We start from the raw sequence: 15,802 nt of genomic DNA, 5'->3' as shown, positions 1-15,802 counted from the left end.
TGAGAATTTTAAAGAATATGCATGAAAAATAACAACAAGTTCGATTGAAAGGAATTATCCATTCCTGGAAATTCAATGGTAAACTCAGGACTTTGTGGGATTTTTTCTGAAACCTGTAGAGGCCATAGGTCTGAATGTTCTACTTATAAGGACTCAGTTTCATACTTAGGACAAAGAATCAAACAGTTTATGCCTAACCAGGCTTATAAACACCTGTCCATAGACACAAGCCACAAAGATGTTGGACCAGTGGGCATTATTTTGAAGATTGCTCAATGCAGAATGCTGTCTGTGCAGGTTCAAAAATCGCACAGGATATCTTTATGAAGCAATGTTTTGTTTGCATACTTTCTGGTAGGCTGGCCAATTCTAGTCCAAGTTATGCTGAGGTTGAGGGAGCGAAGCTAAAATTCGTGTTCACACAAAAAAACCTTTTTTGCGTCATTAAAGGTCATGGATAGCATTTTCTGGAGAAGAGCTCCATGCAACAAATGGCTCTATCTTCTGGTGACAGGTAAGGATCCAATACAACTGATACAAACCTTATTTTTAGAATGGTCGTTACTTTTGAGAGATTTAAAGGTGAAAATACTTTTCCTGGCTGCATTATTTAGAATTCAACGGTGTACTCTTACACCGGAACTGAACACATAGAAAACGTGTCAACAACAACTATCGATAAAATTTGCAAAACAAGACAATGAAAAAGTTGATCGTTGAGTTAAAAAAAAAAGGCCAATCACAATAGCATTTTACCCCATAGTTTCTCACCTTGAAAAACTGCTTCTAATGATTCAATGGCTGTCGTTCTATTCTTTTGAAAACAATACGATCCCACAGAATGAAGGACGCAAAAAACCTCTATTGTTTTGCTCTTTCAAAGTAACCGCGCTTTTGATAATTTATCATCAGCCCGAAAGAAGCTGGGAACTGGTTGATGAAAATCTGAATACAGAATATTGGATATGGAACTTTGGATATGGAACTGTGGAACGAAACCGCGATCAATATATAACAAAAAACAAATGAATAATTAAGTTAATCAAAGAGTCGAAAAGAAGGCTAAAAAAAGATAAATTGGGGGCTATTGCTAGTACTCCATTGGTTCATTCAGTCTTGTCCTCAAAACTGACTTACAACTTTAATCAATAACAATATTTAAGTCTACTGAAGCTCACACCAAAAATCTCTCCACTCTTTGACATGTTTTGACACAAGATTTGTTAAAACGTTTAAGTTGCTGCAAAGAAAGCCTCACACAGAATGAATGCCTCTATGAAGCACTTGGTACACTTGCAATTTATTGATTTAAAAAATGTAGGCTTCTATTTCAATCTCTTCTCAGGTAACAGGCAATTATTTTACCAGCATTAAGTTGTTGTTGGTTGGGGGGAAAGATGGCAAGTTAAGAAGATGCAAAAAGAGAAACTTTAAAATGGATTTTTCTTTTATTCAATTCTCTTCATTTGATTCATTGAGACAAATTTAATGATTGCTCCAACTGGTCTTACTTAAAACATTGTAAGAAGTTCTTATTTACATCAGCCTCAGCCTTATTGCAGGCTATCTTCCTTGATTCATGATCATCATATCAATACAAAATGAACTCTTATGTTTTCTTCAAGGTTCTTCCTTCCTTTTTCCCAATGAACATTGTCTTATACCTACCTAAACATCATCTGAACTCACACAACTGATCAGCGAATATAAAGAGGATCTTAATCTATTTAACAAATAGATTCAAAGTTGCCGTTTGTCTGTTCAGTAATAGATCACAGATGACATCAAAATGTGGAAAGAACAAAAAAGTGGCACACAAGGCGCAGCTGAGTGGGTCACTGATGGATAATGACAATGGTTATGGATGCAAGTAGTCCTCTGTGTAAATGTACTCAACCTTTAAATATCATAGACCTCTTGAATGATGATGGGGGTGATCAAAAGATGACAGCAGGGGTTTGATTGAGGTACCCAAGCATGAAAAATCCCATATGTCAAGCAACAATTAACCCCACTCTTCTCTTGGGAGTTCAGGGTACCCTCCAGGAGGTGGTGGTAACAATGAAGGAGGCAGTTGCTGTAGAGGAGGAAGACCTGGTGGTAAGGTGTAACTTGACTGTGAAGCAGATTTCCCTGGTGCATCTTTACATTCAACCTTTTTTCGCTTTTTGTCGTACTTCTCCAGCCACTCTTTAAGTGTTGCCTGAGGTTGACCTGCCTGTGACTGGTCTGGTGTTTTTCTACCTAAGCCTAATAAACAAATATTCTGCCTAGTAAATGCAACTTTAAAAAAAAACTACTAAAATACACAAATTCTTAGGTAACTATATGTAAGGCGAAAGTGGAAAAGTCAAAAGTCTATCATCAAAGGTCCTAAAAAGGAAGCCCATCCCTCAGAGAGACTTGCCTGTTGAGCACATGCAATGTCAACCTACCAAACAACTAAATCCCAAATGATCCCTAAATGTCACCACCATGAGAATAAATTCTTGGCAACAAACCACAAAAAGCACAATTCCATCCATATTTGAATTTAAACAGTCTCCCATTGAGATACCAACAGAAAAGGAACTGTTCTGCTATTGAAAACACAGTAAAACATTTGAGGGCCGACTGAAAAAGGTGGGAGCAGCTTCACATACTTCAGGAATGAACTTGCAAAGATGGAAAGGGGCAAACTTGCAATGGGGTGAAACCTCCAGATACATTGTTACATTTGTTACATTTGTAACAAAGCATGATTAAGAAGTTTTAACCCTTTACACCATAATATCAGTATGCATATTCTCCATACTGTTCATCATACATTTCTTAAGGTGCCAACTAGGAGAATTTGGTTATCAATCAAGAGCTTCTTTAGTCGGTGATCATTTCCTTCATTCTTGAGACCTTCATGTATGATTCAGAAGAGATATTGCAAGGAGAAATTAGATTTTATTCACATAAAAGGGTTAAACACAAACAGTCTATTATTTGAACCCAAATTAAACAGAATGAAAATTACATCAAATGATAATATACATTTTTGTGCCTGCTTGTTTAAAACCTGTCTACCTTATCTAGGTATAAAATGTATGAATAACTTTATCCTTACTTGCTTCTTGAGTTGCTAACAACATCTGTGGACTTGTATGAGAATACCAGCAATTAGCACCAAATCCACATGTTCCTACAGAAGTAAATTAATTACATTATGTTGTAAAGTTCAGTAATAAATAATCATTATGAAGTTTTTAGTAACATGGACTACTCTTGTTACATGTACAGACACTCTGTGCAATTCAACCACCAGTTCTTAAAGCAAATGAACAATGACCATTCCACAATAAAGAAAAAAATCAGCTTCCTCCTACATTCAAATTAGGAAGACACATGTTATAAAGAGGGGTAAGTTTCTAAAGAAACTGTTGTGCTGCATTGGTAGGAGAGTATATTAGGATCATTTAGTAATATTAACTTTGTTGATAATGTAAATTGGCCACCCTAAAGATTTTAAAGCTGACATTTTGAATATTGGCCCTTCATCAGAGCAAATGACAAAGGGATGATGCTGAAAATATCAGCATCTAATGTTAGACTCATTATAGTGGAGCTCGCAGAGCGTAGCCCCATAATTATACAAAGTAGTAGTAACCCATCAAGCCAAAAAAATTTGGATGTACGTACAACCATATGACTGCACAAGGTGCTACTTTTAACATGTGTGGTCAACTGTACCATGGGCACGCCAACACCATGGCTTTGTTCAGTAGTCCAGTGTTCAGTGCACTGGGCTTCGAGTTGGACGACCCAGGTTCTAGTCCTGGTCAGGGCAAAGTGTTGTGCCCTGGAGATGTGTGGGAAAAAAAAATGCGAGCTCCACTTTTAGGCTTGGCTAAATCTATATATTATATGAGTCTGACAGGTATATTTTGGTCCCCTTATCTTTGAGCTGCACTGCATTTCATTCAACTTTGCTGTTTTATATACACTTCTGCATCATGTCTTATCTTAACCCTTTAACTCCCACCAGTGATCAATATGCAACTTCTCCCAATAATATCATTACATTAACCAGCAAACAGGTAATGAGGATACTCAAACTTATTAGGTAGAAGTTGTCATCTTGATGTAACACCTAATTCTTGTAAATAATTTACAAGAAATGTGTAGCAGCTAGAGGGGAGAATTAACAATCAGATCTAGGGAGTTTAAGGGTTAAACCTTAACAATGGTCCAGATATCCTATTCCTCTTGTTCACCGGAGTCCACCCCTCTTGTTTGGTTCTTGCTTCAAACGAAGCAAGAACTGATCAAATCCTTCCCTTTCATTGTGACCTTAATTCCACAGACATAATTATAACTAGCTCACCAGTAGCAAAAAATTTCCGACAGGGTGGTTTACTTGTTTCCTCAGCCAAGAGAACTGCAGGATCTACATGTAAGTGGACAAAATTCATGATGAGCAAAAAACAGTCTACATGGATTGGAAGTAAACAAGTGACATATCGCTTTTTCCTACCTTTGAATGAATCATAGTGTAGCTTACGATTTCGCTTGTGTTGCACGCCATTGATATGATTTTTTCTCGTATGCAGAGTATCAGCGAAGGATCGGTTACAATATTCACAGTGATACCTTTTACCCATCCTTTACAAACAAAATAACGTTGAAATGTCACATCCAAACTGTTTTCGGATAAAGTAAAGTTTTTGAAAATTTTAAGCTAACATACTGCGGCCATTTTGCTTAGCGGCCACACTGATTCGAAACATTGCAACCTGGCCATCAATTTTGGACAGTGCGAGGGTCGAGGGGGACTGGCGGAGGGGTTAGAAAAGCATAAAACTTTTGAATCAACCCTCCTCAAATAGGGATGTTTTAGGCCAATCTGGAAAAATGAAACAAATTTTTCAAGGAAACAGAAACTGCTTGAAATCCCAACGGGCTGGGAGCAGATTAGCAGGCGATTTATAGAACGCAGTCAAGGGGGTGGGGGGAACTGGAATTGTTTTGTGACCGCTTTGTTGAAACGAGGGCATTTTAGCGAGTTATCCATTTCTAGGTTTAGAACTCCTGAAAGAAGGTCTTTCTCTTAGGAGTTCTAAAATAAGAAATGCATTGTGAAAGTAAGGTGAGATATTTTTATTGAGAATTTGACTGTATTTTTACTTCCTAAGAACAGTGGTAAATATTCCCACACCGTGAAACTCGTATATTTCGCCATGACTCTTGTTTTGCAAGATGATCATCTCTTTGCTGGAGCCTAGGCTGCCTGTGGAGAGACCAGCTATAGCCATCGCGCTGATTTCGAAAGGAGCCGATTAAAAAAAGAAAGGAAGCCAACGCTATATTTTATGTTCCCCGAGTGAAAGGCTTTACCGTATAACAAAACTTTGGCGATTCAGTTATGTAGTTATACAGAGATTGGAACAGTCATTAATCTGATTTAGGAAAACCTCAAAACTTGGCTGGTGTCCAACCTCGGATGAACCTCCGATTCATGAAAAGTGATTTAAGACAATGTGCTACTAGCTTTAGCTGGCGCCCGTTTTTTCCAGTCATTTGCGACGCTTGGACGTTTTGATGTATTTGACTAATGCACGCCTTTTTGACATTCGATTTTAGATCGCACCTTTCTAAACTGGGTCTGTTGTTGGATTGCAGCTGTACGTGCTTGAGTGGCGTATACATTTCGAACGGTGTCCGTTTTCTGGTGGCGTCATATTATGAACAACATCCGGTCTTTGGCGCACAGTGAGAAAGTACAGTGAATAGAACGAGCTAACGGAGGCTGGTCGAGTCACTCAAAGGCTTAGCCACATGCCGCAGCTTCCGCCCAACAGTCAATAACTTGCATCTTTATTTGATCCTATCAAGCAACTCGATGTTAAACTTAATTAAGTAGAACACTGTTCAGTGAAGTCAGCATTTGACAATAATCAAACTGACAATCTCAAACAATTTATGTCACTTGTGGCTGGTTTATATTGGTTCTGGAGAACCAGCCAACTTAAGCTAGTTATTGAATTGAAAGGTGGCGGATTCAACGAGAGTGTCAGAATTTTACCGGATAGAATAACAGCTAACACTGCCACAGATAGCTCACTCACGCAAATTATCGCCCATCTTAATTGTTTGCAATTATAGCTCGAGGGCTTTTCTACCAAGAAAATTTTAAACACATGCAGAATCCATAGCCTCCCCATCCTTCTTCACGGGTAAGCGTGCTGTTCTGTTTGTTCACTAAAAGAGCGTGAAAATGGTAACAACAGCAAATTTGCAAAGAAAAAATTTCTGTCCCATTATTTCATTTCATTGACTTTTAGCGAATGAAAGGAAATCTTATTGGCTTGACTTTGTCTCTCGGTGATAAGGAAAAACGACTTTTTTTTTGGAGGTGCAACCAGTTTGAGCAACTTTTTAGCGTTCATGGCGTTGCAATTTGCCAGAGTTGTGTATGGTAGAAAAACTGACGTCAAAACATTCTGAGTTTTTTCATTCAAGTAACTGCGATTAACAAAAGGAGTCTGGATAGATTAGAAGCCATACCGTGGAAGGAGAAATAAACTAATATCAAAGCGAGAACCATAAATTGAAAAGTGGTGGCTTGCGAAGAAAGGTACTGCCTTGACATCAACTCTTCCTTTAACTAAGAAAAAAAAACGTTTTGTGAAAAATCAGCTGTGTCAAAAATAAACTGAGAGGACCATCTCGAGACAAAACGTTTACCCTGTTTCGCCAGGGGACGAGATGTACATTTGGTTCATGTATTCACCGGACTCAAAATTCCGTGTTTAAATCCTTGTAAATGCTGTTTTAATATCTCAGCTGGTTGTTCTATATTTTTTTTCGCTTTATATTCTATAAGATAGGTATTTACTTAATAAACTTTTGACACTGTTGCCATTCAGCTTAAATAAAGGGTATTCCAAAAGACAATTCTGATGGACAGTGACAACATTAGACTAAATGATTGGGTCAGTAAGATTTGTGCGTGTAAAATTTGGAGCTAATCCAAGACTTTTATTGCATTCTGTCTGGAGAGATTAAATAAACAGTGAAGTTCCAAAACGGAACTAATTTCTACATGAATAAATCTAATTAGAATGGAGACCGTGCCGCGCCATGATCTCAGATGCGATCAGCTTCCCGTCTTTCCAAGCCTAACAGCTCGTTGGCTTGGTTCAAAGTTTATCATATTTTGTTGGGCTATTAGAGACTCCTATTTTGGCATAATTTGGCGCACCAGTCTTTTAAATTCCAATCTTGGCTTTGTTTTTTTTTTTCTTTTTGGTAATTTCCTTTGTGTAACTAAAGACTAAAGAATGATTGCAAAAGCAATTTAGAGCAATCAGATTTGAGAATTTCGATCAAGTATTTATGACTAACCAAGTGCACGTAACATTAGACAGGTTTTAGTAAGTACTTAGAGATTTAAGGCTAATCGTGGTCATTCCTGTATCGAGTGACAAAATATTAATACCATCTTGGTTCTTGTCTAAGAGGATGGTCTGTTCTTCATCCAAAGCTTCTCAAATCAATTTTCGAATTCTACATAATTATTAATTGAGCCAAATAGTGTATTTATTTCAAGTCTATTATCTTTAAGTCATTTTCATCGGGAACACTTAAACTAGAGTGCAAAAGCACCGGCAGTGAAATTACTGTATTAATAACGGCTTAACTAAAAAAGCACTTTATTTAAACGAATCTTTGTTCGTGCTTAGAGTACCAGCTAACCTTCATTGTGTAACGGAATCTACGATCAGTTGACAATCAATTTTTTGCCTTACCTGTCCATTTACACAATCTTTTTTTTTCGGTTTTTTTTTTTTTTTTTTTTTTTTTTTCACTGCTGAGCATTATTTCGAGTCGATCGACAGCAGGACTTTTAACTATTTACCGTATAAAGTGTTGAGATGTTAAGCAACCCAAAAAGCAGTTATGCCAAGTATTAACGATGCAGTAAACTTGTAGCTTCATTTGTCGGGTGGGGAATTTTTCACATAAAGAATCACTCTCAAAGGACGAAGAACACTGAAGAACACAAAATCAGTTTTTACCTTATTTTTAGGATTTTATCAAAGTTCCCAATCAGAGTGTTTTTGTTTTTTCGTTTTTTTGAGGGAGTATCTGATCATTTGACCAGCCAAGAATGCATGGCAGTTTTCTGTGTTCATATTACTAATGACGTATTCTGAAATAATTTCTTAAACATTACTAAGCTTGTGGCAAGGTCCACCTGAGGCCATAAATATCTGCCCGCTCTTAGTTCATTTGGAAGTTTCACCTGGCTTCCGGACAGTGCGCACGGATCTGAAACTTGGTGGTCAAAAGGCAACTACTCCTTATTTGAGGTACGTAAAAGACTTTCAAAGTACATACACTACGTTTCCGTACAACAAAAACAAGGACACAATGTTTTAACGGGTATCTATGACTCCTTTACTGCAGGAATTTGGTCGAATTTGAATTATAGCTCTTAATGGTTTTAGCTTTTCAAACAACTTATTCAAATAAAAAAACAATGAAAGCCAGAAATCTTCAAGTCTATTTATAAAAAAAGCAACCATCGTTTCAAAAATAAAATCTACCTGAGTGGATGATTGAGATTGATTGAAAACTGAACTTATCTCCCAAGTCATTTATTTTGCTTCTCCAAACACAGTGTTTCAACATAGGCTTTGTCACTGAACCCCAGTTACTTCAGAAAACCTTATTTCCTGACATGTTGAGGATAAATAAAAATTATCTCAATTAAAGGCGGCAATGAAAAGAACGCCTGTAGAATTACTCACAGTTTTACAACTGTAGTAACTTATAGACACCTGAAATTCAGAAAAAAGTCTATCTCTGCGATGACTGATTAATCATTGTTTCGGGAGATCTTTTCCTCTTGAACAGTTCCCTCGTTAATTCAGAATTGTGATCCACGGCGAAAAGAATATTACTCTTGATTCGTTACGGAACATACCATTACGCGCCAAAAAGTTAGCTGTAGTCGTTTTGTTGGGTACTCAAGGGGAAGTAAGAATTTTTAAGTGATTTTCTTTGTTTTCACGTTTGTGGAAATTGTTCACCATTAAAAAAAAAGATGAAAAAAAAAGCGTATATTATAATTTCCTAAAGGCTTTTTTCTTTCCGTTTTTCCGTGAGAAAAAGGTACAGGTTTCAGAATTTGAACTGAAGAATTTACATTAAATATTAATGAAAACCTCAAAAGCAATCAGTCAACTCTTGGCTAGAATATCAAAATGTTTGAAAAAAAGTTTGATCGAGTCAAGATAGGTTCACCAAAAAGAATTTTAAGACAAAAACCACTACATTCGCTTCTTTGCGTCTTTCACTCTAAGTTATACAACCTGAGCTACTTTAAAACAACCTGTAAAAAGTACAATCCTTTCTCACACCGGTGACATCATCTTGGCAATTATGAGGTCATCCTCGATTCACTGTCTTGTAGCAGGCCCTAATTTTTTGTCCAGTTTTGAAGATTTTATAAACTCTTGGCGATCTCGTATTTGAAAGTTTTTTTAACATGTCAAATAGACGCTTTTGTCAGTGAAAAACTTAACGCAACGAAACAAATGAGTTTCTGGTAGTTACTGTATTAATATTACCAATGATGTAGTGTAAAGGTTTTTACTTCTTAAACACTGTTACCATTTTAGCAAGTCCACATTTAGTCGTAAACATTCAGCACACGCGTTGTTCCTCGGAAATCTCATTGAATTAGCGAACAAAGGATAGATTTTGGGTCGGGAAACAATGCATTTAAAGCGAATCTGAGAGGCAACAGGTTGTTTTGAAATTCAAGTCAAGAGTTCGCATAAAGTATTAATGATTTCCTAAAACACTTAAATACAAGTGGCAAAAAAACTCACTTAGCAACGAAATTTTTTATTTTGATGAACATTTTTGTTGTTGCAACTGTTTTTTTTTTTGGCTTTTTTTTCGCTCAGTTCTTAGTTGTACAACCTTGTGAGACACCTTGCACGCTGTAGATAACATCGTTGATTGAATAAATGACATTGAGGTCATGAAAAAGCTCAATCTGCGGATAGTTTTACAGTTCTTTTAAAAATCTTGATTATTCGATATTTATGATATACAAAACACAAAGGATGAATGACCAATACGATCACTTAGGTAAAACGCTTGAAACAGGGTGGGAATGTGGCCACGTACACAGTGCCTGATGGGAAGGTTGGGTTTAATATAGTGAAACATTTAGCGGCTTCGCTGTTTTCTGTTCGACTGAATATTGTATCACGTGTTATAAATGACAATGCATTATTCTGACGGCTTATTTATATTTGTAGGTTCTTCAGAATGATCTCAATTTTGAGGATCTTGGTTTTCATTTTGGTTCAAGGACATGTGGTAAGAGATGTATAAACAACCCACCGATTTCCATTCATACATATATATATATATATAAACATCAAAAAAGTATATCTTCAAATCACTAACAAATTAGATAACTATGAGACAAAGAATGTATCGTTAGCAGAGTCTTGCAGGTGGGTTTTAGATGTGAAACAAAATCCTGAGAAGTGAAAAAGATGAGTTCATTAACAAATAACCAAATTTTGGACAAAAGCCATCTGATAAGAATATATTGTTTAGTATTTGCAAATGAGTCATCGGTGGAAAGCATAAAGATTTCTCAAAAAACGATCTGAATTCAGATAATTTCCCTACCAGCAGACCAGGTATAAAATTTATTTTTCCGTCACGAGCCCTTTAAACCCTAAGAGTGACCAGCTCTAATTAATCATTAAGATCATGCAGGAACCCATTACCCGGAGTCTCCATACGAATTGTACCCTTGAGTCAACCCTGTCCCGTATCTTTTTATTTTTAGAACTGAGATATGTGGGGGGGTTCTTTAATTTCCCGTGAAAACACGCTGACATTCGCATAATTGAAATACTTTTGTGCGGCCTGCATGTGACGTAAATAATAGAGCACCACAGCTCTCTTATGATTGGCTATTATGTAAACACCCGCGAATAACCCCGTAGGAACTACTTCTAAGAATAAAAAGATACGGGACGGGGTTGACTCAGAGGGTAAGTGGGGAAGATGGAAGCTCCGGGTAATGGGCTCCTGGATCACGAGAGTAGAGGAAATGGTCGCAACCTAAGAAGCTTTGATGAGTAAACAAATCATTTTTGTCAGTAACGAAGGAAATGTATAGAGACGGCTATGGAGAATATGGATACTGATCTTAGGCTGGAAAGGGTTAACGAGAATCTGGCGTTATGTATAGAAAACATCCTTCGAGTAGCTGACAGTTATTTCAATCATCTTCTCTTGTTTGCTTAACGACGTAATGCTACTCTAAAGAAAAGTAAAATTTACTCGGGCTAACCTGTTTTTAGGAGGGTTCATTGTGTAACTAGATTCACATATTTGTACCGCGAGCTTCCCCCTACAATGAAACTAACCTTTGTAAGGTTAGTTAGTTAACAATTATTCCATGAGCGCTGTTGGATATGAGATGGTAAATAGCAATCTCTTATCCAACAAATGCGAATGGAATGATTGCTTTAAAAAATTTCGTCAAATCCTGAAAGTTTGGATATTTCGAGCTTTTTTCAGCTCCGTGACAATAGGTGCGATACATTTCCATCTAAGATGGCTCGGAATTAAAACACTAGAAAAGCAAAATTCGGAGTTAAAAATTAATTAATTGGAAATATTCACTATTTTTTACCTATTCTATTAGCTGTGATTTTACCGAGATTAACTGTTCAGAGAAACATACAGAGAATATTACCCAAAGGACAAGCGTAGAAGGTTCTTCTACTCTCCACAACCGTTACTCTTCCATCTGTCACTCCTATATATCCAGTTGACTTCACCCTATCTGTTTCATTAACCGTTTAAATGAGCGCAATAGAATGGGTGTGAGTAATCTTTACCACTTGAATGATATTACCAAAAAATGTGCACTACATCTCAGGTGTGTGACAGGGAACTTTACCCGGTTTCCATGTTCAGAATGGATGTTGACGAGAACCAGCCGATTGATCTGCCGGAAAACGGCGAAACTAAGCCTCCCCGAGGAAAATCAGATAGTGAAAGGTAGGAATTGCTGCAAACATTATGTAAGAAAGGCGGCGGAGCATTCTGAGGGGGAAGGCTTATCTTTCACTCAGCCATGCGCATACTCCCACTCAAATTTCCCAAAATGCCCTTTGTGTTGTTCGGTGGCACAAGCAAACCTCTTTGCACTCTTCACAGTTTCGATTGAGTCCGTAATCAATATGTGACTTGTGGCACAGTCTTTAATTTAATTTAATCTTCCACCTTAAATATGAGTTACCTTTAAAATCAAGGTTGATCTCAAAATGCGCCAGAAACCCCATTTTCAACTACTGTAGGAATAAATTCTTACCAACCAAGTGCGAAAGCTGTACCGGGGAATATTGATCCGTGCAAGAGAATATGAATTGGTGCCTTATTTTCTCTTGGTCTGAGGTCGTCACAGTACCGACCGAGGGGAGCGAGGCCCATACAAAAAAAAACACTTAAAAGTTCGTTTCTCTAAAAGTAAAGCCCAAAAATTGGAATAAAACTTTTGCGTATTAATGGAAGAATAGCTTGTAAATTCACAGACTCGTGGGAGTCACAGCGGGAGGCGCAGTGAGAGACCCAGTGGAGGCGCAGAGGCCTTATGGTCAGTGCACTGGACTCCGCGTCGAGAGGCCCGAGTTCGAGACCTGGCCAAGACTATGCGTTGTGTTCTTAGAGAAGACACTCTGCTCTCACAGTGCCTCTCTTAAGAGCACACTTAATTTGGAGCCTCGCTCTTATGTGTGTACCACATCGTCATGGTGAAAACGATTAAAAGAAAAAAGAAACAAAAGAGACAAAAAAAAAAAAAAGACTCGATCGAAAAATTCTAAGTGATAACCATGCCAAAGTCTCCCAAGTAATCGACCACTCAGATCAATAATTTCTAAATGTTGACCATGAATAGCCTCCACATCCCTAAGCCGGATCAGATTTATTTTTATCATTATTATAATTATTATTTTTACCATTATTATAACTATTGTTATCATGATTACTACAAAAGATGAGATTCAGATATTGCACCAATCAAACGGTAAACATCTTCATCATCATTATGACTGGCACAGTTATTAAACGAGATGACAGCAAGTAAATGCATTCAAGAAAATTAGTAAATCTACTAGACAAGAACCAAAAGTTAACTTTGTTCTATCAATAACCGGAAATTGCGCGGAAAATAAACTCTTGACTTGCGATTTTGTCTCTCTAGCTCTTCGTAAATGAACATTTGCTGAACAATTCCGAGCTAATCAGATTTATCCTCTCCTCAATACTCTCAGGCGCGCAGTTGGTCCACCAATCGATGTTGATGTTCAGCCGTTGAAAAATCAAATTGCTGATGCTTACGGTTTCCAGAAGGATCCCAATAAAGATCAATGGAAGACGCTACCAAGTTTTGAAGGTCAAATCGGAAAAGGAGGCTGGGCAGCAGCTGCACAGTTAGCAGAGCAATTCTTCAGAAACAACAACAACCACGCAACACCATGGCAAAATTTACTGGCTACACGAACCCCCATCAACCTCCTTTACATCACAGCTGCTAGATACCTTTTTGTAACCCATGTTCTTTGGCTTCAAAGTAATAGACAGTTAATTGCTTGCAAGGAAAAGAGAGACAAATACAGCGGCATTATTCAAAGCTTCGAGATCCCTGCAACTGGAGTGTGTTTTCCTTTACCTTATGGCAGCGCCACCTACAAGTCAGACTATGACGTCGGGCTCATCGGAGTAAATTCTGGAACCCTCACACAGAGCTTTAATCAGTATTTTCAAGCCGTGGCCCCGAATGGATTTGGCAAACCCTCAGAGCTTGTATTTGACACAAATGTTTACGCCTTCACTCTGGAATTCGCCATGCCCATGATGTTTCTCAAGCTACCCGAAACGTTTGCTGCCAAAGTTGCGAAACTTGAAACAAAAGTGAGGTACAAAATGCAAGAATTGGCCAGTGCTTATTATAAGATGTTCAAGTACAACAACAATTTTTTTCAAGCGTTGACGACGTCAGCTCAAAATAACATGAAAGCTGAGCCTTGGCAGGTTCTGAACGATTGGCTGACAGCGTTCGACAACATGAACACCGCTGAAAATTTCAGAAAAGGGGCAAGAACCGACCAAGCCTTCAGACTCGCCCACAATAATAGGTACCAAGCGTTTGTGGCAGCCGTATCACAAGGCGGAGGATATGTACCAAACGGGATAGGTGATTAGTGATACGTAGTGCATGCTAAAAAGCCTCTAAAACGACTCGAAATTATTCCCTATTGAATGTTTAAGGTAGTTCAGCTTGGATTTGGTTTTGCTTCGTTATCATCTTTGATTGGTCTAGAAACCCACTCCACTCTCTAGACCAATGAGTCGAATGCAGAGCTCAAGTCAAGCCCGTTTTAGGTACTCGCGTCTTCCCGCGCCTAGAGCAGTTTCCTTGTTTATTGTTAATGTTTACCCCATGAGTTATCATTGGCCACTTGAAATCTACGACAGATAAGTGGTCGATTGATTTGGTTGTCAAAACAAGTTATGATGACAAATGAAAAAGTTAAACTACAAAGATTCCGAAAAGAGCTTTTTTTCAGTTTTCACTGGATGACTAACATCTAGCTCAGTGGTTTGATAGAACAGGAACATTTGAAAACAAATACCTCGGGCGCTAATATTCAAGAAATAACTATGTTGCATCTTAAACTAACATAACATATAATACTGAGTTAAAACTAAGTTTAAGCAACGATTGCCTTGTACAATTCCTGCCTCAACAGACAACGTCGTGAAGGCCCTACTCTACGCTGCAGAGGCATATCACACCCGCGGCGCCATACGACATGTGGTACAGGGTATGCAGATGAAGGCGATCGACAGGGGCGAGTTTAACACACCGCTATTAACTTATGACCTGTGGGTGTCCATGATCGAAAACTGGGGAGATGCAAATAAGGAATACCACCACTGTCAGGAACCGAATGTCTTCATAGTGGAGTGCTTGAACAAGATGAGTAAATACCTCTGGAGGATGTTCAACGCGATGCGATTAGTCCGTGTCCGTCTGCCTTTTAAAAGCGGTGATCAACTGCTAGCCTTTGGTACAACTGATGACCCCGAGTCAGCCTCGCAGCAATGGCGGCGCAGAGGTGCAAATGCAGACGCGGAAAGCTATTACCTGTTTTTGAAAAAGTTCGAATGCAATGCCATGATAAACCAAGAGACAAAGAGAGTCGTTGCCAACACCCGTTTATCCGTGAATTGTATGATAAACATCAACAACAAAGTCAACGACTATAATATAAAGATGGCAGGTCTTGTGACAAACAAGAACGGAGAAGGGATGTAAGTCTCAATCTTTTTGTGACGACTCCAAGAAACAAGTGATAACTTCTCCCAACAAAGCCAATCCATTGTCAAGCAACAGGTGGGAAGACTTAGGAAAACATCAGGAGACCAAAATCGTGTTGAAGATACGTCTTAATTCTCACAGTTGATTTTAATTTTAACCTGTAAGGATAATTTCTAATCACATGTAAGTTGGGTGGCTATCATAAATCATCGGAGCAGTATAGAAGGTCTCAAGAGAAACTTGGCCGTTAGGCGTAAAAATAAACAAATTTTAACCGTTAGTCGTAAAAAGTAACAAATTTTACTGTAGGTCGTCAAAAAAAGTTAACCGACAATAATGGAAAGAAAAAAATCGTTAGGCGTAAAATGGGCAAAATTTTAAAAGTTAGCTGTAAAAGTCATC

General features: G+C 38.0%; 2 protein-coding genes and 1 long non-coding RNA gene across 4 annotated transcripts in view; 1 reads left to right on the top strand and 2 right to left on the bottom strand.

Moving 5' to 3' along the window:
- Window positions 1–883, bottom strand: part of LOC131790964 (uncharacterized) — a 38,250-nt gene extending 37,367 nt beyond the window's left edge. Inside the window, exon 1 of the long non-coding RNA XR_009340745.2 lies at window positions 772–883. This is a non-coding gene — a long non-coding RNA (uncharacterized lncRNA). The remainder of the gene's footprint in view (window positions 1–771) is intronic.
- Window positions 884–1,443: 560 nt separating this feature from the next.
- LOC131791026 (zinc finger matrin-type protein 5) lies at window positions 1,444–4,729 on the bottom strand. Its single transcript, XM_059108334.2, has 4 exons — window positions 4,502–4,729; window positions 4,352–4,414; window positions 3,095–3,169; window positions 1,444–2,250 (listed from the first exon to the last, which is right to left on the bottom strand). The coding sequence occupies exons 1-4, from the start codon at window positions 4,626–4,628 to the stop codon at window positions 2,006–2,008; spliced, it is 510 nt and encodes a 169-aa protein (XP_058964317.1). The 5' UTR covers window positions 4,629–4,729; the 3' UTR covers window positions 1,444–2,005.
- A 1,388-nt stretch (window positions 4,730–6,117) lies between these two features.
- Window positions 6,118–15,488, top strand: LOC131790444 (uncharacterized). 2 transcript variants are annotated; one of them, XM_059107670.2, is made up of 6 exons: window positions 6,118–6,200; window positions 8,208–8,339; window positions 10,305–10,365; window positions 11,954–12,075; window positions 13,350–14,272; window positions 14,829–15,488. In XM_059107670.2, exons 3-6 carry the CDS (start codon window positions 10,315–10,317, stop codon window positions 15,395–15,397), a joined length of 1,665 nt encoding a protein of 554 aa, XP_058963653.2. In that variant the 5' UTR covers window positions 6,118–6,200; window positions 8,208–8,339; window positions 10,305–10,314; the 3' UTR covers window positions 15,398–15,488. The 2 variants fall into 2 exon arrangements, with proteins under 2 accessions (XP_058963653.2, XP_058963661.2); XM_059107678.2 differs by lacking the exon at window positions 6,118–6,200 and adding an exon at window positions 6,538–6,601.
- The last annotated feature ends 314 nt before the right edge of the window (window positions 15,489–15,802 follow it).

The sequence above is a fragment of the Pocillopora verrucosa genome, chromosome 2, assembly GCF_036669915.1.
Source record: "Pocillopora verrucosa isolate sample1 chromosome 2, ASM3666991v2, whole genome shotgun sequence".
NCBI classification, from domain to species: Eukaryota; Metazoa; Cnidaria; class Anthozoa; order Scleractinia; family Pocilloporidae; genus Pocillopora; species Pocillopora verrucosa.
This window is presented reverse-complemented; position numbering and strand designations above follow the sequence as displayed.